Source organism: Eublepharis macularius, chromosome 8 (genome assembly GCF_028583425.1).
Source record: "Eublepharis macularius isolate TG4126 chromosome 8, MPM_Emac_v1.0, whole genome shotgun sequence".
NCBI lineage: Eukaryota > Metazoa > Chordata > Lepidosauria > Squamata > Eublepharidae > Eublepharis > Eublepharis macularius.
In genome coordinates, this window is record NC_072797.1 from 19,876,846 (window position 1) to 19,903,110 (window position 26,265).

The following is a 26,265-nucleotide window of genomic DNA, read 5'->3' on the forward strand; positions in this document are numbered from 1 at the left end:
CTCCCATCCAATTACTAACCCTGGCCGACCCTGCTTAGCTTCTGAGATGGAACAAGATCAGCCTTGCCTGGGCTATCCATGTCAGGGCTGCTGTAATATAAAAGCAGCGAAATTGAACTGATCATGTGGGATACATGCAGAAAGCAAAAACTTGCCATAGTCATACTTTGCACTCCTGTACATTGTGCCATGAATAACCTCCAGTGAAATCAGTGAGACTTGAGTGCACTTTACTTTGTATTGGCTTGTACTTAATAAATATTGTGTATAATTAAGCAAACATTTTATGTGTATACTTCATCTAGAGCCAAAATTAAAAATTATGGGATTCACTGCCAGAGAGGACAATAGTAATGGCCAGAAGGAAAGGTCCATCAGAGACTACTAGTTATAGATCCAGAGGAGTTAGCCGTGTTAGTCTGTAGTAGCAAAATCAAAAAGAGTCCAGTAGCACCTTTAAGACTAACCAATTTTATTGTAGCATAAGCTTTCGAGAATCAAGTTCTCTTCATCAGATGCATGATACAAACTGGTCAAATACAGAAGAGGAGGAGGGAGAGGGGAGAAAGGTGCTACTAGTTATAGGGACTAAAGAGAACCTCAATATGTTGCCCAAATGAGAGGTCTCCTTGTGAGTTGGGGGAAATAGCATGCAAAAAGAGGCAGCAAGAGGCAGGTAACTGTGAAATCTAACACCTGTGTTTACCAAGATCATTCCTCTAGAGAACTCTTTTTAATAAACAATCAAAAGGGGTTTTATTTATAAAAATTTGCACACAGCACACAGAGAGCGCTAACTGGAAAAAAAGGAGGAAAGTTGGAAAGAATTGCAAGGTTTGGTGATAGTTACCATTACCAATCCAGAAAAGGGCATCTGTGAGAGAGAGCATTGAGTGACCAGCGCTTCAAGGCAGGAAAGACGAGAGGCTCGGATGGGAGTCTGAGGGTGGGTGCTGTATCCAAAGGCAACTAAAGGCAACTATCCAAAGGCAACTACGCAACTATGGCAGAGGGGCAGTCCAATTATGCTGTGCCACGTACCCTGGGGCAGGACTGTGTCTTCTGCTCAAACTGCTTTAAATATTTTTGTATCCTGCAATAGTTTTGGTTTCGATGGTTATCAGGTATAAAATTTCACAACCTGTCAGCATTAAGTATTGTCAAATCCTATTTTTTGCCCATGCTTTTTTGTTTGTTTTGCAGTCTTATTAAAATTGATTGATATGGGCACTGGCTCCAGAAGCTTCTAGGGGTGCCCGTTTCTGGACAGGTCCCTACAGCCGCTAGTTAAAAAAAACCCAAAACCGAACACAGAGTCACTCTTGTGTACATCACAAAGGGTGTGTCTTTTGTAAGAGATCCACCTCCGTCTGAATAATACGTGAGATAGCTGTAAGTTCTCAGGACCCTGTAAATGCTCGAATGCATTCACTGCAATCCAGAAGTCAGCTGCTATTCAAGGAGGGAAGTCAGCTGTGAGGAAGAAAACATTTGGCTTGGACCGACTGCATGTCTCGTACAACCTTATGTCATTGTCCAGACTTCTGATTATCCACATGTTTTGGCTGTCCCCCATTTAATTGAATAAATGAAACTAATACTGTAATGGAAATTCTGCAACATGTTTTCTATATTTAAAAACCAATCAATAAACTGCTTTAAAATAAGCTCCTAAATGGCTGCAGCGGAGTATTGTATCTCAAGTGTAAACTGTAGGTTAAATGGCTACATGTGGTACAGTCTGCGAAACTGCATTAAAACGGATGTTTGGGTATGCAAATTTTTCTGCATTATCCCTCCTGATGCTTTTCCTGTTATCTTTGTTGACATTTTGAAAAGTGACGGGTGTGTGTGTAAAAATAGCAATATGGCGTTAAATACATTGCCACAGTTTATATTCCACCTTTCTTTCCAATGGGGACCCAACGTAAATTACATAATTTTCCTCTCCTTTATTGAAATCTCCAGCAGGGGTTGCCATAAGTCAGCTATGACTTGATGGCACTTTCTACCTCCATTTTACACTCACAACAAACCTGCGAGGTAGATTAGGCTGAGAGTGTGCGACTGACCCAGCTTCACCCAAGGAGCTTCCAGCGCAGAGTGGGAACTCAAGCAGGGGTGTATGTTATGCAGGTCTGTCTTCACTGCAGTTATGTCAAGTTCTGTGGGATGTAATGGATAATCCAGTTGTCAGTAAACCAGAACAAAAAAGTAACAGCAAAAACAAAGGTTCACTCCTGGTATGTGACGTCTCTGACCTTAAGCTCACTCAGCTCTGGCCCTTGTTAAATTATGCTAACTCAGAAGGTCAGTGGAAATCTGATCTATCACTGTTTGCCTCGAGAAGACAAGAAGTGTGAGAAGAAACCGAAAGGATAAAATGAGATGTTTTCTCTTTTTTAAAAACATTCACTGAAAATAATCGATTTATACTGATGTTCATTTTTAAGCTTTCCTCCGGTGCCTGATTTACTTCTAAGGGCCAAGCTACACATGACGAATGACACTTGAACGGCAAGTGGATTGAGTGGAGGGCAAGTGAACAGGGAGAAATACACTTGCTGTTCAAGTGTCATTCGTCATGTGTAGCTTGGCCCTGAGTGCCTAGGAAGTTAATTGTAAAGGTGGCTTTCTGTATTGTCCCACTGTTTTAATCATACTCACAAAACTCTTCTTTTTTTTTCCTGAGTGTCTGCCTGTACTGTTTAAGAGAGCTTATTTACTTCCATTTATCCATATAGTTTGTATGCGTAGCTGCAACTTTGATGGCACTATAAAATTAAAGGGAGATCTCCCCATAGTAGTAGGAAAAGAGGAAGACCTAAAATGAGATGGCTTGACTCAATAAAGGAAGCCATGTCCTCCAGTTTGCAGGATCTGAGCAAGTCTGTTAAAGATATGACATTTTGGAGGTCTTTCCTTTATACGGTCTCCAGGGCTCATTTCGAGGGGGAACACGCAGGAACGCAGTTCCGGCAGTTCCCCAAAGAGGTCACATGTCATGTGGCCCCATCCACTTGACTCTCGGCCATTTTGGGCCCGTTTCAGCCTGGATTGGGGCTGAAACAGCCCAGATTGGGCCTCTAATGGGTGGTGGATCACTGTCCCACTCAGCAGCAGCCCAATCCTGACCCCTTTTTGACCATTTTCAGCCCCTTTTTGCCATTTTGGGCCCTATTTCAGCCCTGAATGGCCAGGATTGGGTCTAAAACAGCCAGGACAGGTGAAGTCAGGGGGTGTGGCATATGCAAATCAGTTATGCTAGTGAGCTCCTCCAGCTCTTTTTCTACGGAATGATCCCTGAGGGTTGCCATAGGTTGGAGATGACTTGACGGCACATAACATAACAACTTCACATAGAATGCTGTCCATGAGTATTCCACAGTTGTGATTCCTCCCTATAAAACACAACAGTTTTATTTGGGGAGTAAGCATGGCGTCATACTAGGATCTGAAAAATGTATTGCCTAGACAAAAACCACGGGGGCTGGGGGCTGTAGGAAAGAGAAGTTTTAAGGACGATTGGAAAAAATACTGATTTAAAAAGCTGGCTAGATCCAACCTTATATGATGGTCTAAGCCAGTGCTATTCACTCTGCAGCTTGCAGAGAGCCACGTTTGCAATTACTATCAACCAAAACCACATTTACTTCTATCGTTGGCATGAAGCCTGCTCCTCAGGGAAGCTACAAGCTTACTCATTCTTCTGGCATCGGCTGTTTCAAGATGGAAACCTCCTGCCAGTCACAACCTCCAGTGGACAGGGACTTTACTGAAACGTGAAGTAGGTGCCACATTACTGAACAGTGCTCGGAAGAGCCACATGTGGCTTCTGGACCACAGAGTGAGTATCATTGGTCGAACCTCTACATCCAAGCCTGCCATCTTGTTTTGTTAATTCTTTTCCTATACAAAGAACATAGCAATTGTGGTAGAGCATAGTTTTGGTACAAGGCAGATGTGGTGTGGTCATACGACACTAATGAATTCTGCTGTTTTAATTGCATGGAACAAATGTGCTGGTCCAGTTCAGTAACCTTTAAGTGTCGCTTCCTCCTCCCTGTCTTGGGAATTTCAACACCTCCCACCCAGGCTTGCTGTCTCACCTCCAGCCTCCGAACCATATGCTCCGTTATCTCTGCTGGCCTGTGGTAGTGACACAGAGCAGACACAAATGCCAAGAGAACAATGACAGTGACATTTACACAAGGATTGGACCTTCCAAAGGGCAACACATGTTGGCTGTCGTACTGCCAAGGCTTTTATTAATGGCTGCATCCAGCGCCTTGATAGCCCTTTTCAGCCGAGTCTGCTTGCTGGCTCGAGGGGGGAAAGCTTTCTGTCATAGAACAGCCATCACTGGCTTGAGGGGGGAAAGCTTTCTGTCATAGAACAGCCATCGCTGATTACAGAAATCGCCGTAATCACTGTTCTTCCTACTAGCGTTATCTTCAGCCTTCCAATTTTGCCCTTGGTCTTCCAACAATTGTCACCCTCTGAGGATTTGCTGGGAAGGGCGTGGGTGGACTTTTATAAGCAGGATGGAGAGAGAGCTTTGTGCTCCGTGTGAGATGGGGTCAGTAGCCATGTGTGGGGCCGAAGTGGAATGGGTTGCTGCTGTTACATCTCTTAGCTGAAGAGAAATGGCAGAAGGGAAGCTGTGATGGAAAAACTGAATGTGTCTCTGGAAAGCTTCATGGAATCACAGCCTGTAATCAGATCTAAATTGTAGCATGCAACCAGGGCAGAGGAGGAGGAACCAGGAAGGACAAGCACTGGATGTACTTGGAGGACTGGAGATAGATGCCCTCCGGCATTTGATAGATGAAAATAAGTATCCATATTTTAAAATATATAAGAAAGCAGCTACTTAGTGAATGTTCTGAAGAAATTCCTCTGTTTGTGTCTATTGGCTAGAATTCCTCGTAAAAGAACGATGAGAATAAAATCCTTTACCATCTTAAAACGCGTACTTTTGCATATAGATTGTACTGTCGGTCTCCTTTGCATAGGAAGGAGTACTGGAGACTTACAGAATTTTTGTAGTATTTGTTGACAATTATACAAGCAGAACATACTGGAAGCAAACAGACTACTACAGTACGCAGCACAACTGCTAATGCTGTATCTGATTCTGAAAGATTAATGACATCCTATGGATGCTTCCATTTTAAGCAACTCTGGCTAAAAAGTCCTGTCATCACCTGTGTGTGTTGGCACACTCTCTCTCAAGCTCACACTGCAAGGAAAAAGCATCCTTTTTAGCCTACCACAAGCCAGCAGAACAATTCTCATCCAACAGGTAAATTACCTATTAAATCTTGTCTTAAACACAGGGGAAGAAAGCACTTTTGTGGCTTTGGGAATAACTAGTTACCTCAGATTCATTTTTAGTGTGTTCACAAATTAACCTTAATGAATTTTAATTATATTGGACAATAGAACTCAGTGGCATGCATCCAATCGAGCAGTTCCTCCTATGGAATGACATTTTCATTTCCCAAAGAGGCAACAATGATTTCTGCTGACTCTTCCCTGTCACTGCAGGTCCCAATGTTGCCCCTTACACAGTTCCTGATGAGAGGTGTAAGTCTGTAGTCTGCAAATGGGTAGCTACATACCAATATGTGTTATATTATATACGCGCTATCTTGATAGCTGCACTTCACTAAAGTATTTAACTACTTTAAATCCAGTTACTGCCTTTCTTCAACTGTCTGCAGTTTCCTTGACCTGATTTTAACCTCAGAACACAGAGTTCCACAGCTGACCAATCAGAGAGAGGGGGTGCAAGCAGGCGCGAGCCTGCCAGCCCCACAGGAAAGCCAGACACCACAGGGAGACTGGTAACCCTTCTGAACTTTGAGGGGAAGACTGGGAGGTGCATTTTACCTCAGGATGCATGCAATGACTCCCAATAGCAACTGCAGACTCTTTAGAATGTTGGGGGTGAGGATCAATCAGGCCACATATGCAAATGATCTTGAAAGGCTGGCCCAATCAGGGAAGAGTGACTGAGCTGGAAGTGGGCAGTGGCGCAAGCAGGCAGCAGCCTGCCAGCCACAGAGGGAAGCTGTATCCCTTTGGGAAAACACATTTTACCCCTTTTTACCCCCTTAGGGGGTGAATTTCTTAAAATCCCTTCTTAGTGGGTGTTTACATCATGAAAGGAATGTTCTCCCCAAATTTCATGTTTCTAGGTTCAGGAGTTTGAGCTGGGTGTTGATATATAGACTATATCCCTCCTGTGTCCTGAAAAAATAAATACATATACACAATTATACCTTGCGCTATATGTTTGTGCCCCATATGGACATTTGGAAACCAGTGACAATTTTGTGTTCCTTTAAAAAAAAATTATGAAACTACCAGTTCTGTTGGAAATGGAGGAAACAACAGTAGTTAAGTTACTGATGAAATTTAGCTGTGGTATCTTTGTATTCCAGTGAAGTTTCTAATGGAAGACCTGGATTAACTTGGTATGAGTAACCCCAATGTGGGAAATCCAATTTCTTTCTGGGGAAAGAAAATGATAAATGGTAATTCATTTTTCTTTGGGAATATCATCCAACAAACTATTAGTGACAATGTCCCGAAAGGGCAAAGCGCTAATATTTTTGCAAGGGAAATACACCTGGGACAGGTATTAACTTTGATTGAAAGAAATATTAAGTCCTTTTTTGAATCGCTGATGGATCATCTAGCATGTTAACAAAAACAGCGCGTATATATCATCTTCAAGGCAGGTAAACAGAACATTGGTATCTGGAGAGGTTTTAGCAGTAACGCAATAATAGACTTGCCACCTACCTCTTGCAAAACAAAGATAACGATCTCTGGTATCTAGGAATTAGATGAATTGTCTGATCATTTAAAACTTGCTCTTCGTTCGATATTAAGGCAAAGCATTAAAGAACAAAAAGCAAAGCCGTGCAGACAACAGTCTGGCCAGGCAGTTTAAAGCTGGACTAGTGACAACCTGAGGGAAACGGGACTGTCGGTAACAGGTCTGGTAGGTCTCAGGGTTGTCAGGAGCGGGCATTGAACCCTCCTAAAAGGGAACAGAACCAGCTTGGTGGCTGTTTGTGCTGTAAGGAAGGCCAAATAGTTTAATTTCTTTCCCATAATAAAAGAGAAGGGATATTCAAACTCGTCCTTGAAGTCTTTCGGCAAATGTTGGTGAAGGTCTCTACAATGGCTAATGAATAACTGAGCTTTTAAATATAAAAAGTTAATAACTGAAAAACGTTGGTCCTTATTCCAGAATAACATAGACCCACAAGGCCCCATTTGCTTTAGGAGTACTGGAGATTTTTTCATCAGGCTAACCATGTGGCTGGGAACATCACTCATGATGCTTCTTTATTCTGAATCAGACTACTGATCTATCAAGTTCAGTATTGTCTTCTCTAACTGGCAGCTGCTCTCCAAGGTTTTATTTTCACATCACTTACTGGTGATGGGGCGTGCCCTCAAGTCATAGCTGACTTATGGCAACCCCTGGTGGGGTTTTCATGGCAAGAGACTAACAGAGGTGGGTTTGCCCTTGCCTGTCTCTGTGACCCTGGTCTTCCGTGGAGGTCTCCCATCCAATTATTAAGCAAAGCCAACCGTGCTTAGCTTCTGAGATCTGATGAGATCAGGCTCACTTGGGCTATCCGTGTCAGGGCACACCACCTACTACCTGATGTTTTTTAACTGGAGATGCCAGGGATTCAACTATGGACCCTCCACATGTAAAGCTGATGTTCTGCCACTGAGGGCCAAACTACGTGACGAATGACACAGGTTGGACACTTGTCAGCTTCCCTCAAGTTTTGATGGGAAATGTAGGCAGCTTGGCGGAATGTTGGACAAGTGACAGTTGAAAAGTCCATTGGGCAGCAGTCGGAGAGCCAAGCTGCAAGACCAGGATGCCTACATTTCCCATCAAAACTTGAGGGAAGCTGACAAGTGTCCAACCTGTGTCATTCATCACTTGTAGCTTGGCCCATAGTCACAGCTCCTACCCAAGTGGAATACTCACAAGAGTTGCTGTTAGATCCAAGGCTACAGCAGATGATTTGGAGGATGGGTAACCTGGTTGCAGTTGGGTGCGGACTAGCCTAGGAATGTACTTTGCTGTGTCACTAAGGGAATAAACACAGTCATCAGCTTCATAACTGGGACAGCTGGGAGTGAAGTGGAAAGACCAGAAGCTCCATGGAGGAAGCTTGGATGGAGGAAGTTAGGTGGATGATCTTGGGAGCAAGTTGTAACTAAAGGCAGATTATGCCTTGAGAAATATAGGAAGAAGAGAGAACGGTGGGGTTGTCTGTCTTTTGGGGGCTCCTGTTTACTCTTGTATCTAGAACCCAGTTTAGCCATGATCAAGTTCATACTCAAGAATGCTGACATTCCTTCACTGAACTGTGAAATAGCTCACTTCATCAATGACAATCATAGAAATCCCGCCTGCCCCCCTCCCACCTTTCCTTTGATCTGTATCATCATACATTAAAAAACCATTGCTTGCTTAAAGGGTTTTAGTGTAATTGTTATCCAGACAATTTGAAAGAAAAAGCAAATGTTTTAACCAGTCAGCTTAACAGTCCTGTCATTTAGTAGCAGGCAAATTGCTTTAATAGAAACATTAACTGCGGAGCCTAATAGAGGTAGAAATATAGTCAAGTCCCATTGCTTTGATAAAAAGCCTTGGAAGAGTTGTTGCAAAGCTAGGTTCAAGTATGCGGGATTAAAATATACTTCTTTCCATTTTTCATTATTGGAAGACTGATTTCTTCTGCCACGGGCCTGGCTTGTTCCATATCTCTCCCCCAATCAGCCCTTAGTACAGGAACGTACTTGAATAGACTACATTGCAGCAGACTAGGAACATCCCAAAGATGTTGCTTAGACTGCAAATAAATCGATGCAGGCTGTTGCAGAATTTATGCCACATTGTATAGGAAATGACTTCTTTCTTTGATCTACCATGTTGAAACATCATGGATCTAATGAGAAGGATGAATGCACCTTTTCTGGGTGTGATTTGAAAAGGATTAACTATGTAATCTTAAGAAAACTTTCCTGGAAGTACGTCCCTTAGAATAGGCCTGAATAGGATTTTAAAGAGACTTGTTTAGAATTGTTCTGATTTTATACTTTCACATTAAATGTCAGAAAGTTTGATGTAGTGGTTATGAGCACAGGACTCTAATCTGGAGAGCTGGGTTCGATTCCCCACTCCTCCATTTGAAGCCAGCTAGGTGACCTTGGGCTAGTCACAGCTCTCTGGAGCTCTCTCAGCCCCACCCACCTCACAGGGTGTTTTGTTGTGGGGATAATGATGACACACTTTGTAAACCACTCTGAATGGGCATTAAGTTGACCTGAAGGGTGGTATATAAATCGAATGTTGTGGTGGTGGTGGTGGTGGTGGTGGTGGTGGTGATGATGATGATGATGATGATGCCAGGTCAGACCATTACAGCATCTAGCTTGAATGGTTTACTCTGTTGGCAGAAGGGTCTTGGGCAGACAGAATTCTTTCCTAGCAACTGCTACCCTTTCCCTGGATATTGAATCTCAGACCTTCTGCATGCAAAGATGAGATCTGCCAACGTTCAAATCCCCACTCTGCTAAGCAACCTTGGGTCAGCCACACACTCTCAGCCTAATCTTACAGGATTGTTGTGAGAAAAAATGAAGAGGAGGATAATATAAGGTCCTCATTGTGGGGAAAGGTGGAGCATAAATGAAGTAAATAAAAGAAAAATAAAATTTATCACCCAGTTTACGTATGTATTGCTTTGCCATTCTCCCTGGTGCAACTTATGTCTCTCTGTTTTTGTCAAAGAAATGTTGTCATTCAAAATCTGATATAACTTTTTAATACATGCATCTATTCAAATGGGTTTGTGTGTGATAATTTCCAGTATCAAGGAGGCTTAAAATTGTGAATAGAGTATTAAGGATGTTAGCATTATTAATATGCATTTTTACTTACAATACTTATATGCCTTCTTCCATCCATAATAGTGCTCTGAATTGTTTGCTAAGATGTAATATTATTGCAAATAACTGTTATAGTGGGCAATTTCAAAAACCCAGCAGTATAGCAGATAAACAGCTGGCATCAAAGTTCCAAGGTTTATCAGGTAAAATCGATAGAAAATGGAAAGTGCTTTTAGCAGTCATTTAAGTGATAAGTGTGTGTGAGTGTGTGTGTGCGCACAGGGAGGAATTGGCAGCATTTTACCACCTTAAAAATAGCCACAAGAAATGTCAATTGTCAGAGGTTATGGTGACTTGGGATTTGTGCAGTAGAGAGACACAGGTGACAAATAGTTCTGATTAATAAGATTCCCTTTCATTTAGCTTAACAGGGGCTTATTAAGGTACTTCAAAAGAAAATAGGAAGCCAGTGTCCATCAGAAACATAGTAAAGCATTCCCTATGGAAGCAATCATTTTTTCCTATTGATATGTTTTAGTATTGTTTTTATAAATGAATAACAAGGCCTCTAATCAACATGCTTAGAAACCAGACATTCCAAGATATTTTATCATCCTTAGGGTGTGTGTTTATCAGGATGAATCAAAATCTCTGAAACGTAAAGTGTTAAAAATGTGCATAACAGACCAATGTTGGAATTTCAGAAAAAGTGGAAAGATTTCTTTCATTACGTAGTAGCTCGAAGCTAAGGAAAATTAAGAGTAGTTAACATGGAAACAGATAAATTATAATATAGAGACCTTAAAAAGGTAAGAGTATAAAATATGAAATAGATGACTGATTAAAAACTATTGATATTAAATTTAGGTATAAGGAGAGGGAGAGGAGAAATCTAGTTCTGTTACCACATATTTTGAATATACTTTTTTGTTGTAGTTTAAATTTTGTATTTTGTATAAGTTTCTATGCACTTTCTATGGCTATTTGTATTTCTCTTTTCAAATAATTTTTTTTTAAAAAAATGTCAGACAAAACCATGAAAAAAATTCTGTGGAAGCCCTTCTAAACATAAACATGAACAAGAAAGGCCTGGAAAAGTTAGGTTCCTTCTCTGCCATTAATATTACTGGCTGCATCAAAGTAGGATATGGTCTCTTATCCTACCCCATCTTGCATGGTTATTGAGAAGATAAAACGGTTTCCTTTTGGTTGACTCCAGTGACTTCCTTCCATTGACTCTTCCTCCAATGAAGAAAGAAAACCGCTAGCAGGGAACCATTTTCATCCCTGGAGAAAGTCTTTCTCTGCTGAAAGAAGACTTAGCAGAAGACAATACTTGGATGGATCCCACCTAGTGGAGGAGGATTGCTGAACTGCAGCCACAGTAAACTGCTCAAATAATAGTGTCATTATATTTGTAAGTGATTTAAGGTCTTCTGCAGGGCTTTAGACTACACAAACAGGGGGGGAAAGAACATAATGTTCGTTGTTCATTGCCATCCACGAACAGGACTCACGAACAACCACGAACATGGCCCTGTTCACGAACATGTTCGTAGTTGGCTGTTCGTAGGGGCCAGCAGGCTCTCCTCCAGCCATCATCCAAGTTTGGTCAAGATCCCTACTGCACCACTCCCAGAAACCTGACCTGAGCAGACAACAGGAAAGGTACCAATAATAAATAATAGCTTGGCCCAGAGCCTGGCAACAGCCCTGGAACTTGAAGGGGTACATCCCTATCCCACCACACTCAAAATTCAAGCTCCAATGCACTCTATCAACATGTCAACAGCAACTGTCTCTCTCTCTCTCTCCACTGTCTGCAAAGCCAGAGCTGGGAGCCCCCCTCCCCCCTGGTCTTTGCTCCCTTGTTGTAACAAATTTGGAGCTTCACATTTCAAAGGAAGACCTTTATCAAGGTAAATTGGGCTTAGATTGGGGGTTCCAGGGCAACAGCAGGAGTTCAGCCAGAGTTCAGACAATCCCTGCCTCCGGTTGCCAACGGAATTGATTGCAGGTGCCAGACTGTCTGGCTTGACGAACAGCAAGAGGAACAGCAATGAACGAGGCTTGCAACAACCACCTGTTCGTTTAGAATGGGGCCTCACGAACAGCTTGTTCACGAACAGCCGTTTGGGCTGTTCGTGGCTTCTTTTTGTTCATATTGCTGTTCGTGCCCATCTCTACTTTAGACACCAGCATGTATCCAACCAACTGTATGTGGAAGAAGGCACACATTTTTTTGTGTTCCTTTCTATTCCTGTGGCCTCTTGAGTTCCTCAGAAAGATCATGTTTTGGGTCATGGGATCCATGTGGTAGAACAGCTGTGTGGATCAGTGAACTGGAAGGAGGACAGACAGGAGGGTCAAATCAGCCCCTTTCTCAAGCAGAACTGCCCTTGTGGAAAAGGAATGAGAAGCGATTTCACCTATTTTCTTGCCTCACCCCCTCGATCCTCAAGCCATGCAGCTGTTCCTCTCTGCAGGTTCTGTAGCCCTGGGATTGATCCTTCATGAGGTCAAAAGGATTTGCCAGGACAGAGAGGAAAGCAGGAAAACTCCACCTTCTGTGCACAGAGTCGTACGACACGCACCATTTATTTAAATCCTTATTTTTTTAAACTGTGCAAAATTGAAACAAGATTATTAAATGGATCAATGCTTAAAATTGATGAAGATGCCACTGCAACAGCAGTGACATCATTTTCATTTCATTGAAAAACATTTTCATTTCATTGAAAAACATTTAAAGTATATATTTACCGATCTTCTAATTGCCGTGAAGTTAGCAAACAGACGTCATGAAATCCAGATCCCATGGTATGCCGTTATGCTGCCTTATCTACTAATCCCCACCAATGAGAGCTATCTAATGTGGGTCAAAATTAAAACAACAACATTTGGCGAGCTAGTCCCAAGGCTTGAAGTCAGCCAGGGGTCCTTTTGTACTTTGAAAAGCATCCCCTGTGAAACTTCCACCTGCTTTTACCACACACAGCCAGCGTGGTGTAGTGATTAGAGTTAGACTGGAACGGGCCCCCCAGCCTTTTCAAGCCTGTGGCCACCTTTGGAATTCTGACACAGTGGTGAGCTTGAGCATAAAATTGCTGCCACGGGAGGTAGAGCCAACCAGAAAATATCAAGGAGCAAGATTATACTTAATTCTAAATAACTCTTCAGGATGCCTTTTAAGATCAATGTATTTTTTTTAAAAAAAAATTCTTGGCGTACACATCAGTAATGTCGTGAAGTTCTTTGAGCTGTGGTGGCAGCTCTTGCTAAAGCAACTTTTAAAAAATTCGGCATAGTCAAATCAGATTTCCCGTCTACTTGGAGATCTTCAATCAATTTCTAAAACCACTTGGTGCCAGGAAAGATATTGGTAGCTGCTAAGGACCTCCAGTCACCACGTTGGGGTCCCTGCTCTACAATCTGGGAGACACACATTTGAATCTTCAATATGCTATGGAAGCTTGTAGGATGACACAGGCCCAGCACATACTCTTAGCTTAACCTACCTCACAGAGTTGTTGTGAGGATAAATGGAGGAGAGGAGAACGACATAAGCCACTTTGGGTCCCCATTATGGCGAAAAGTGGGGTATGCATGAAGCTGAGTAAATAAACTCCCCTCCGTTTCAGAAACCTTTTTGCCATGCAAGAAATAGGAGTCCAAAGTACTAGCTGGCACATGGAGCTAGTTGTGTGGATGTTTGAGTCACAGCCTTCCACGATTACATAACTGTAAATAGATTGGGTTCATATCTTGATAAAAGGTAGGATTCCTTTGCTATCTTGGCATATTAGAATTTATTGTTCCTAATGAGGCTATATCTGTGGCAGTTCACTCAACTAACTTTTTGGTGTTGCGGAGATCAAGGACTGGCTCCCAAATGTAATGTAGAGACGTTCAGCTCTTCTGTCATGTTGTCATCTTTCACAATCATTCTTGCAGTATCACCAATGATATTTCTTGCTTTTCAAGGTTTTTTTTTAAAAAACTCCACTATTCCCAATTTTCCTATTCTGTCTGTGTGCATGTATCTATATCTGCTGACTGAGAATACATTTCATGCATCGAATGGCAGGCTGTACCTTGCAAAAGCTTGTGCCACAATAAAGTTCCGTTGCACTTTTCCAAGTCCCGTGAAGTCCCAGTGCTTAGAAAGATGTAACAGGATTGCACTGAAATGGCATTGCCGTTGTCAAACTGATGCTTGTCTCCTTCCTTTTTATATTGTCAGAATAAGCATTTCAGAAAGACAGTTTTATTTGTTGTAGTTGTGTGGTTGTTGGCTGGTTGTTAGTAGTTAATTTCCCAAATGACAAAGCAATTGGACATTTCAGGAACCGAGATCTAATCTGTTTTTGTCTGAAGTGAAATAGCTAGGTTTAAATCGGGCAGCCTGTGACGCCGTTAGATCTGAAATCTATGTGAGTGTCTCAGGCAGAGCCCAGCACAGAGCATTTCTCTGAACAGCAACTAGCATTTCGGGAGAACGGCACGTAAAAAACAGTTTGCTTATCAAGCATTTTCTTTAATGTTATTTTTGTTTAACACATATTTCCCCCTTTCAGCTGTTTGTCCCCAAGGCAACATATGCAGAATACATATAAATTAACCCAGTTCTCCTATTGTCTTACTGGTTAATGAAAGAAGGCTTTAAATCTCGTTTTCATTTTTTAAAACCTATATGCCATCAAGGTGTAACAAACTTCTGGCAACCCTAGCAAAGGGCTTTTAAGGCGAGTGAGAAGCAGAAGTGACTGGCCATTGACTTCCTCTGCAGAGTCTTCCTTGGAGGCCCCCCATCCAAATGCTGACTCAGCTTAATGTCCAAGCATTGATGAGATCAGGCTATCCCATGCCGGCTTCCCACCTTAATTTTTTTGAGAAGACTGTTTTTATGACTATTTGTATGGCACTGTCAACACACACACACACACACACACACATATTGCAAAGCATCTTAAAAACAGATCCCTTAGCCCAAGCAGCTGTCAATCTAAAATGTGCAACCATGTATAACTGCCTCAGTTTTGGGACTACCAGCATACTGAGGTAATGAGGCTTGTCGAACTGGGTAGGATATTTAATTCCCACACAGAGCGGGGAGCATTTTCGTACCACGTCCTTTTGAAGGCATACATGGCTCTCCTTTCTCTATTGTATCCCCACCACAACCTTGTGAGGTAGGTTAGGCTGAGAAAGTGTGGATGGTGTAGGGTGCTCAGCTCTAGTGATAAACATCTATTAACAGTCCCTGGCCCCAGGGAAGCCTGCCTGGCCTCGACCAGAGCCAGGACCTTTTCAGTCCTGGCTCCAACCTGGTGGAATGCTCTGTTTAATGAGACCAGGGCCTGGCATGATCTGTTATCTTTCCACCGGGCCTGTAAGATGGAGCTATCCCACCAGGCATGCGGTCGGGGCTGAGCTGGGCTGAGCTGGCCCATTTAGAAAGAGTGTCGCCCTCCCTATCAGGAATATCCACCGCCACCAGACTGCATTTTTATCTATTTACCTGTTTATCTGTTGAAGTAGTTTAGTAACAGTTGGGTGAGAAACAGATGGATTTCTGTGCTGCTGTTGAAATTTTGTAATTCTGTAATTTTTAAATATTTATATTCTATTTATTTGGTTTTAAATTTTTGAAATGTAATGCTTTATTGAAATGTTTATGCAGTGTAATCCGCGCCTAGCCTGCTGGTGTGGGGAGGGCAGAATATAAGCGGAAGCAAATAAATAAATAAATAGGGCCACCAAGTGAGTTTCACTGGTGAGTGGGGATCTCAGTCTCCCAGATCAGAGCCCACCAGCTACACTAGTCTGGCTCTCCATTTACTTTGAATGTGTGACTTAGGTCTGTCCATTGCAATGAATAGAGAAGCTAATATATACAAGAGGCCATATGAGTATTAAGGCTTACGTTGAATTTTTACTGGTTTTTATTGTACAGACAGAATAACCTTTTCCCCTGCATTTTTAATAAAAGCATTAGCAATTACTAGGAACACCCTGGGGTGGCATGCGGAAAAAAAGTGTTGTTTCCTATCTTTTTATCTGGTTTATTCAGGGTGGGTTATACAATGTTAATATACATGTTTTAAAATGGGGTCAGTTACATAAAATGTTTTTGTTTTATCTAAATCTTAAGTTTCATATTAGCCTCTACACAGTATAGCACATTTGCACTTAACTTTCCTTTTTAGGGACTATTGTGTACAATTTCAGCCTGCAAGAAGACAGAATATGAAGAATAAGTTGAATTTTACTTCGAAGTGTAGCTTGTAACTTTCCCTGTCAACAGAAAACATTTAGATCTTTAATAGATCTTTAGGGGCTCCAGTAGATAACAGTGCTAAAACCCAAGATTGTTGTAGGTGCTAATGGTGATACAGTGTCAGCACAATAGACTCTGTTGTGCACTCCATGTTTTGATCCTCTGGAATTGCAATTGAGTTAATATGCATCTTTTCCTATTTTGTTAACAGACCAGAGACGATTTCCTTGGTCAAGTTGATGTGCCACTTAATCATCTTCCGGTAAGAACTTTCATGACCAACCTGCTCTATTTGCTAATCTCAGAAGTTTACATTTGCCTAGTCAATTTGAGAGGGATTGAAGCCGTCCCTTACCAATAACATTCTCTGATTTCATTGCTGCTTTGATTTTTTAAAACATGCTCAAGATCACAGCCAGAATTTGATTAGACTGTTGATAGCAGGTTGGGTCCAAAGAATCCCCCCTTCCCCTTGCAACCCCATACATTCCCTCCGGTCTGCTCCTGACAGTCCTGGAGCCTTCAGGAAGAGAATGCAGTGCCTCAGGGAGAGCAGCTGTGAATCAAGGGGCAATAGTCAGATCCTTCTTGCATAACATCTTTCATGTATAGAGCAAGGTTTTGCACAAGGTGTGTGTTGGGAGATTTCTCCTAATTCTGTATCTTGCTTTAGGGCCCTCCTCCACATCATCACACTCCAAGGATTTTATGGCTGTCACAAGGAGGGGGGAATGATTTGCAGAGACTGCATGAGATGTGTGGGGTGGGGTGGGGTGGGGGAAATAGATCCATTCTGTGACAAACTCTGTGGGTGGCCTTGGGTAAACCACTCCTCTCAGCCCCAGCTCCCCAGTTGTATTGTGGGGGTAATAATAACTTTGTTCACCACTCTGGGGCACTCAGAAGAGAGTATATAAGCACAGTTATTATTAAACAATTGGTTTGATCCAAACCAGAATGTCTGAAATGGTAGAATGCCTGCGGGGCCTGGAACTTGGACTTGATGATTCTGTATGGCATTGGGTGGGTTTTAAGCAGGAAGCATAGAGACAGAAAAGTTGCAAAGTCAGTCATTTGCCACCCCATCACATCTCCAATTAGCTATGAACCATAGCTCGGCACCTTAAGCGCCAGCATCTGTTTAACTTCTGGAGGGGTGCTGTTTAATTTTTCTTAAATCTCGCAACATCCTCCTTTGTTGTCACACAGTATTGTGCCTCTTGTAGTGCTGGCAAGTAGGTTTGAAATTAGCATCCTTTTCCTTGACGAAATGCAAATCTGTTCTTGAAATTCTCATCGGATGCTCTGCTTTTGATTCAAGCTGTCATTACTGATCTACTCCATCTCCTCTGGTCCTATATCATGTCTAATCCTTTAATTACATTCCTCATTTGTGCACAGTCACCTGTAATACTTCAAGAAAATCTGAATGTCATTCAGGATTTTTCCTTCTCTCTTTTTTAAAAGTCATAGGCTGAGTGTGAGAAATTGGTCATAGTTACTTCTGAGGGTCTGATAAGACCACAGTAAATCCAAGTTAGATCAGTTCCAGGGAAATAAACTGAAAATTCCTTTGAAGCTTATGTTTAAAAATGAATTTGATTGATTCCAGTTCTTATTGCAATTGATCCCAAGGGCCCAGGGAAAGTTATGATATGTTTTTACTTAAATGTATCCAAGTGTTTAACTTTGCATTGGGACTTTGTGTTAGGTAAGCAAAGTATACAAATAGTAGGTTGCCTTGGGGAAATCAGTAAACCTGATCACAGAACAGCGATTGAACCTCATCTCCCACCTCAAAACTCAACACTATTCTCTCTGAAGCAATAACTGGAACCGATCTTTAAAAGCACTACATTCACTGTTTTTAATAGCTGCTGTTCTGACAGAGTGTTTTTCTAAACTACTCAAATATTGGTCATTGATGTCAAATGCACACAGAGTTGGGTCTACACAGATGCAGCAGCAGACACGGGTGCCCCTCTGGGCGACAGTCTTCTCTTCTGCCTGTGAAATCCTTTGAAGCACACACCAATTCTTGTTCTACATTCCTAGCAGGTTATTAGTACTCTGAATTTTTACATAGCTAAGATGCTTTTCTTTCTTGCTCTTGTGATAGGGGAGTATCTACTATATTCTCAAACATAGGGATTTTATTAATGGTGTGTTCCATTCATATTCTCCTCTTCTCCAGGGGATTTAAACAGCTAATACAGATATTTTACTAGTTTTTATTAAAAGGGGGGAAAGGGGAGCCTTCCCCTGCCAAGAAATGTGCTGTCTCCTTGGGTGGAAGGAGTAAAACCCTTAGTAGCCCTTTCACCAGTGACTGGGGCCAAAGCATCCTTCCCCTCACCTCCGCAGAGCAACTGACTGCTCACACAGAGTTAGGTTTGGGTTGAAAATGGTGGTGTCGTTGGCTCCCAGCAAGTGTTGGCCCATGGATGAGGCCAAGCCCATCTTCTTTTTACCGTCATTCTTCGATGGAGCCGGGAATGTTTTCCAGAATGTGGAAATGTGCAAAAGATCATGACAAAGTGAAGGTTGTGGGTATCCCATTCTGTAACTTCCTTAGCATCAGTGCACATGAATGGGAGAAGTCTCAGCTACTAGTGACGCTTTGTGGTAGTAAAGTAGGGCCGTCGGATCGGAGAGGCATGATGCATCCATCAGCAGCATATGTGCTGACCCCCATGGACTGTTGACATGGTTTGGCTTGCACTTATATTAGATGCTGTTGACCATCTTCCAGGCACTACACTGTACTGTTCACCTTCCTGCCTTTCACCCAGAAGCATTCCACCGAGTTCAGTGCTTCTGCTGAGCACAATGCTTCCTCCATTCTTGATTCTGTTGAATTTAATGTATTAAGCCAATTTGAAGTTTTGAGACTTAAGAGAAGATAAACTGGATGTCCTGGTGGTGGAAAGTGCCCTCAAGTCGTAGCTGACTTATGGCAACCCCTGCTGGGGTTTTCAAGGCAAGAGACTAACAGAGGTTAATTGGCCATTGTCTGCCTTTGCATAGCAACCCTAGTCATTGATGGAAGTCTCCCATCCAATTTCTAACCAAGGTTGGATCTGCTTAGTTTCTGAGATCTGATAAGATCAGACTTGGCCTATGCAAGTCAGCGCAATTGATTCTTTTGTTAATATAAAATAAAAACCCACTGGGGAGTTGGTATTCGTTTTCACTATATTGTAGTGCTGAATTTTACAAACATCCTAGGCCCCCCAGCCTTACGAGGTTCTAGATTTGTTTTATGCACAATAATCTGGTCAGCAGGTATTTTTGTTAAATCTGTCTGGACAATGTATTAGTTTCTTTAGTCAAAGTCATTGACAGCCATGGCTCTGTTTGGGGGGGGGGGGGATTCTTTGCCATCTAAAACGAAATTACTTGGGAACTTGTAATGGGCATGGTTTGTTATGGGTGCTTCATAAAAAAGAATTAGTTCTCCACAGTTTTCTGCTCAATGCGGAAAAATGATTTGATCTCATGAAATGGGTCTCATAAAATACCATTCCTTTTGCTGTCATTGACCACCCATTTAGATGCTATATATAGGAGAGCAACTTGGCTCCGACTGGAAAGGTTTCTTCCCCCACCACCTCCTTTTCTGAACCTGAATTATCATCCGTGTGACTGCTTTGCTACAGAGAATGAGAAATCCCAATAATAGAAAGCAATGCTGGAAGACCCACGGTTAATCTTCCAAAAGAATTTTTTTTTAAATTGAGGGAAGTAGAGGCTTCCAGAAGAGCGTGTATGGAAATTTTATCACAGCATTGGTACTGGAAAAGGAGGCAATTTTTGCAGTCAGCATACTTCTCTTGCTTTTTTCCCCACCTGCAGGGGGAATAAATACCTTCCCCGCCCCCATGCCATTGCTGTGATCAAATTGTTAGCTCCCTTGATCCTGCATTATGATCAAATGGTTAGCTCCCCTGATCCTACATTGCCTTTAGAAAAGAAAATGCCCAGACGTTGATCCCAGGTCTCCTGCTGTCTCGTGTAATTGACTCTGCTCCTATTATCTTCGAAGCAGCAGATAACAAATTCTAGAAAGTGAACATAGGCTATTTTGAAGGGGAAAGAAGGAAATCCCAACATGTTTCACACTTTAGGGAAAAGATCTTCACATTACAAAAAGATTTAAAAAACCGACCAAACCACTAGTACACAATAGGAAGATCTCAGACCTGGGGGTAAATGTGATGTTCCTGATAACAGTGACTAGCGGTGCCAGGTGTCTGGTTTTCCCTCAAAAGACAGTTTTTTTTCAGGGGATGTTTGGGGAAGCACAGTTAAAATACCAGACATAAAAATGTCCAGTATTTTTTAGCGTGGGGAAAGAGGAGTGACTGGCTGATGTCCATGAGCTCGCAACAGCACCAGCAGGCCTTCTTCCTCTTCCTCCACCTCCTCCCCTGATTCCAGCCATCCCAGAGAAGCAGCAGGTTGGCTTGCCCTCCTGAGCTCTGGAGGAGTGCCTAGCTCAGCTGGGCCAGCCTTTTTGCCACTCCTGGGAAACAGCAGGCCTGCCCGAGCGCCAGAGGATTGCCCAGCCAGCCCAGCTTTTTCACTGTGCCTAAGAAGTGGCAGGCCCACCCAAGCGCTGGAGGAGGGCTGGCCCAGCCTTTTTGCTGTGTCCAGGAAGTGGCAGGCCCGTCCGAGTGCCTGAGAGTGGAACCACAAGTGACAAAAGCCACAGATTGGACACTTGTCAGCTTCCCTCAAGTTTTGATGGGAAATGTAGGCATCCTGGTCTTGCAGCTTGGCTCTCTGACTGCTGTCCAATGGACTTTTCAACTGTCACTTGTCCAACATTCCGCCAAGCTGCCTACATTTCCCATCAAAACTTGAGGGAAGCTGACAAGTGTCCAACCTGTGCCTTTTGTCTTGTGGTTCCGCTCAGAGGAGGACCCAGCCCAGCCTCCTCCTGAGCACCTGGGAAGCAGTGGGCTTGCTCACCCACACGGCCTCCTGGGCAAGGAGGGAGTAGCCAGTGATGACATCACTCTGTAAGTGACGTCACTGCATCAGGCCCAGGACCGTGCGAGGAACTCCGGGGGCCGTTTTTTTCCCTTCAGTCTGGCAACCCTAACCATATGTGTGAGATTTTTCCTCTCCGATTTTCATAGAGAAACAAACAGTAGCATTTTTGTGTCTGCATCCCCACAAACCAGATTAGAATTTGGGCATGTGTACTAGGGCTGCCAGCTCTGGGCTGGGAAATTCCTGGAGATTTTGGGGGTGGAACCTGGAAAGGATGGGGTTTGGGGAAGGGAGGGGCCTCAGCTGGGTATAATGCCATAGAGTCCAGCCATTTTCTCCAGGGGAACTGATCTCTGCCCCCTGGAGATCAGTTGTAATTCAAGGAGATCTCCAGCCGCCACTTGGAGACTAGCAACCCTAGTGTGTACTGTGGTTTGAAACTAATCATGACTAGCAGTATTGGGGTAAATATAACACTGCACCAGGAATGATAGATTTGGTGGGAGATTTCTAGCCCCCCCACCCAATTCCCCAGTCCCGGTTACAGTAGCTGAGATCTTTACGTCCACAGAGGGCTCATTTTAATGCCTATAAAAGGCCAAAAGTCAAGCTCTATCCTGCTAAATTTATTTTCAATAGGGTCATATCAATGTTGACCTTATATTACACTGAAACAAACTAGCTGTGATTATGGACAATTGTTAAAAGAGGCAGAAACCTGAATTTTTTTCACAGGATACACACAGTGTATAATTTCCTGTTCTTCTTTAATCTGTGAGACATATGTTTTTGAGTTTAACTGATTTCTTCATTGGGTGGAATGAAGAAGCATAAAAAAAATTAGTGAACGAATATTAAAAACTTGCTAGAAAGAAGAATATTTTCGATGTCTCTGTTCAAAGCATTTGCATTGTGAGGCACTTCTCCCCCACTCTGTGGAACATTTTCCCTTCCCAATGTGAAATGTACTTTCTTAAAACTGTTCCAAACAGAAAGATAGACTGTGTTCCTACAAATAAGGGATTCCATGTAGAGCTGGCCTTTTAAAGAAAACTAGCTAAGAATTTGGCCCTGTGGGAGCTTTCTGGGTAGGAGTGCTTTGTGGACACATCCCTGAAGAAAGAGAAGGAAAGCTAGAAGAGCTGCTAAGAGCTTCTCGAGGGCTAAATTAGGCAAAAGATACATTTTCGCGTGACTTAGTTCCTGTGGTGAAGGAGAGGAAGAAGGAACCTTCATAAATCTGATCGAATGGCCATGCTATTAACTTGGCAGAAAGCAACACAAATCCTTCTCCTCCCTTTATCCAAAAATATCAGTTTGCTGTTAGAAAATGGCTACTTGAGACCCGGTCACACCAGCTGGCTTTGTCCTCTGCATCGGGACATGTGGTTGATCAGGGCCAGGTTGAGGCAGTAATGTAAGAGGTCCCATAAGATTGCCCCCCAAAAGGTAATTTATTGATTTTAGTAGGAGGGATTGTATTTAAATTGTTGTTTACTTTTTTGTGTGTGGTTAAGGCACAGCTGACATACAGTGATGCTGTAGAGTTTTCAAGGTAAGAGACATTCAGAGATGGTTTGGCGTTGTCTGCCTTTGTGAAGCCTTCCTTAGAGGTCTCCCATCTAAACATGGACTACAGCCAACCCTGTTTAACTTCCAAGATCTGATGATATCGAGCTACCTGGACCATCTAGGCCAGAGCGTAGTTCATTCAGCTTGTACCTAAATCCAGCTCTGTGACTGACTGTAACTATTCCCTAGTTCTGGATTCAGGCAATTTCAGCTCAGAATATAAGCAAAATTGGGGCAAGTTGTAGGTCACAATTGTATGTTGTATACTCTAGGGATTTTTTGTGTAATGAAAGCTATGTATTCTATGCAGTCTTGCATCCATAACTCTGGAATTAGGTTCATCAGCATCAAGGACTGTCAAGACTGTTTTTGCACAAACAAAAATGTCATCTAACACTTTTCTAAGTGTCAAGAGGAACATTAGTGTAGCAAGCAATTTAATTTTCTTTTCTTGTATCAGCATATCAGAGCCCTAGGTAAGTAAAATGCTCCATTATTTCCTTAAGTTTAGCTGCCAAATACTCGCCCAAAGAAAGTTTTCCACTACTACTTAAAATGCATGTTCAGGTTATGGAAATCGTGCAAAAGAACATTTAAAAAATATGGAACATTTGTGTCGAACATTTTTTTTCTCAGTTGCTCTTGATGGCTGAATTTGGTGGGCCATTGGTACTACTTTGCTTTTCTTAAAAGAGCACACTCATTTGACTTTTTTTTTGGCAAAGGGGGAGGGGATTAGCAATAAGAGATTTACAGTGCCGTCCTATGCAGCAGATCCAGAGGAGTTAGCCGTATTAGTCTGTAGAAGCAAAATAGTAAAGAGTAGGGGTGTGCAGGGCCAGGTTGCTTCAGGTTTTCCACTTCGGGTTTACCTGAAGCGGGGGGAAAATCCAGAAATAGCGGCAAGCCGCTTCGGAATTAAAGTATTTTACTCACTTTGGTATGCTCCATAAATATTCAGAGCATACTGAAGTGAGGGGGGAAACTCCCCCCCCCCGGGGCAACCCCTTCACCCCCCACCCACTTACCTGGCAGGAGGGTCTGTGACAGCTGGGTGGTGGGCTGCCTCTGCGGTGGCAGTGGCGGAGGCAGCACGAGGCTGCGACAGCCTGGAGCCAGCCAGTTCAGCTCCTCTGCCTCTGTGCCGCCGCACCACCGCCTGAGCCTGCGAGGTGGCAGGGAAGGCTGGAGCCTCCGCTGCCTCCAGACCTTCCTGCCCCTTAATTGGCTGCGGTGCGGTGGCAGCGCAACAGCCATTTGAGAGGTAGGAAGGGCTTTCTCTGCTTCCTCCGGCCCTTCCTGCCCCTGAAATGGCCACCGGCGCACCACGACCAATTGAGGGGCAGGAAGGGCCGGAAGCGGCAGCAGTGGCGGCTCCGGCCTTCCCCACTGCCCCACAGGCTCAGGTGGTGGTGCGGCGGCACAGAGGCAGAGGAGCCGGAGCCACCGCTGCCGCCGACAAGGTAGGTGGGGGTGGAGGTGGGGGGCTGGGGATGGTGGTGAGGGGCTGGGGTGGGATGATGTTTAAAGGGCCCCACCGCTGCTTGCAAGCAGCGGCGGGGCCCTTTAAACTCAGCCCGAAGCTTTCCGAAGCATTCCGAATGCTTCGGAAAGCTATGATTAGGGATTTGCTGGGCCCGATTCGGATATCCCTAATCTTTACGGATCGGGTCCAATTCGGTAATTTACCTGAATCGGAAACCCGAAGCACACACCCCTAGTAAAGAATCCAGTAGCACCTTTAAGACTAACCAACTTTATTAGTCTTAAATAATGCCAGCTTCATCAGTTGCATGCATCTGAAGAAGAGAGCTGTGACTCTTGAAAGCTTATGCTACAATAAAGTTGGTTAAAGGTGCTATTGGACTCTTTACCATCCTATGCAGCGTTACTCTACTCTAGGAATGCAGTAACTTTGCACAGCATTATAATGTTAAGTCTTCTGTTCTAAAAAGGAAGGAGACTAAGAAGGGGAAAGTCTTGTTTTTTTTCTTGTGTTCATTCATTCTTTGCCTTTATATTCCACCTTTCCTCCAAGGAGCTTGTGCTGGCATGCATGGACAGGTTATTCCATTTCCCCCCTTGCACTCTGAGGGTTAGACTGAAAGAGAACAACTAGTCCAAGATCACCCCATGCACTTTACAGCTCGTGCAGGGATTCTTGATGAAGAAGGGGCATCACAACAGTGTTATGCTGTAGGCTTCTGATGCTGCCTGCCCTCCCCGCCATGGGTGTACACATTTGTGTACTCTTAAGCCTCTAACAGCCATATGTCTTGCATGTTCCCATGAATCGAAAGTTGCTTAGGATTAGCAAAGAGCAGAGTAGAGGGAGGTCGCTCGCCGTTTGCCAGGCAGCTGTTCCTCAAGGGAAGGCTTGCTCTTGAGTTTCGTCAGCTGCTTTTTCCAGGATAGTTGTGTTTACCTTCGGGTAAGTGTCCCTAAGAGGCTGGGAGTCTGTGGCGGGCCACTGAGGAAGGAAATATCAGATTCCTGAGAGCTGGTTTCATGCATTATGCATTTGTCCAATAGCAGGAGTTTCTGGGTCAGCCTCCCTCACAGGCAATATGCTTGCTTATATGGATTTCCAGGCGTTCCACCAAAGGATGCAGGGTAGGAAACTGGTCGTTCCTGCAGTGAATAAGCAATTTCCTTGGGCTGGTGCTAGCTGGTTTCTCCCTTATGCCAGTCCCAGTGAATAATATGTGATGTGAATGCCGTAGTATGGGATTTCTCCCTGTAGATGCAACTGTCTAGTTCTATAGTATTGTCTGGTATGACTTATGATCTTAAGAGGCAGGGTCTGATGCCAAGTATTTTGGGATAGACTAGACCACCACAATGCGTCAGATTAGAGCAGTCGTCAAATTTCCCCCTTCTAGTAACAAGTGGAAATGGAGAACAATTCCAGACTGTTCTAGCCATTTCTGTTGGCTTTGTTGGTGTCCTGAACACTATAACTTCATCTTTGTCTGGGAGTTTAATATGTCTTTGGTGCAGCTGTTCTAGTCTGTTTGCTTAAGTAGCTCAGGTTTTAAAGAAATGTCTGCGCAGTTTCATTCTTAGGTTAAGTAACAGCATTAAAAATTTACAGCATACTTGGAATCCTTCCAGTTTCTTCAATCAGTATATGCCATTTTATTACTATAATTAATCATTTCAATGCGATGTACAAAGTGCATTACAATTCTTATCTCAATTATCCTCACAACCACCTTATGAAAGAGGTTGCTAACTGAAATATTCTGAATTGTTTTACAGGGAAAACTTGAACCCTGTACCTCCCTCCTTCTCTAACCTAGTTTCCACCCTTTTTAATGGCTCTTGAAATAGTTCCAAACACTTTTCCCAAGCATTAAACTGATTTGGTGTTTAGATTTCCACATTTTGTGAAATAGTCAAAAAGTTGAATCTCACCAGGAGATCCGTTTGCTGTTATCAAATATGTGAGGAGTAATCACTAATTATCTTTATTG

The 26,265-nt window shown here is 43.1% G+C and overlaps 1 protein-coding gene across 7 annotated transcripts in view; it reads left to right on the plus strand.

Annotated features, from left to right (window-relative positions):
* NEDD4L (NEDD4 like E3 ubiquitin protein ligase) overlaps window positions 1–26,265 on the plus strand; it is a 334,192-nt gene that overhangs the window by 212,532 nt on the left and 95,395 nt on the right. For all 7 annotated transcript variants that reach the window (XM_054987386.1, XM_054987387.1, XM_054987388.1 and 4 more), the window contains one exon: window positions 16,431–16,481. In XM_054987386.1, coding sequence (XP_054843361.1) covers window positions 16,431–16,481 — 51 coding nt within the window. The remainder of the gene's footprint in view (window positions 1–16,430; window positions 16,482–26,265) is intronic.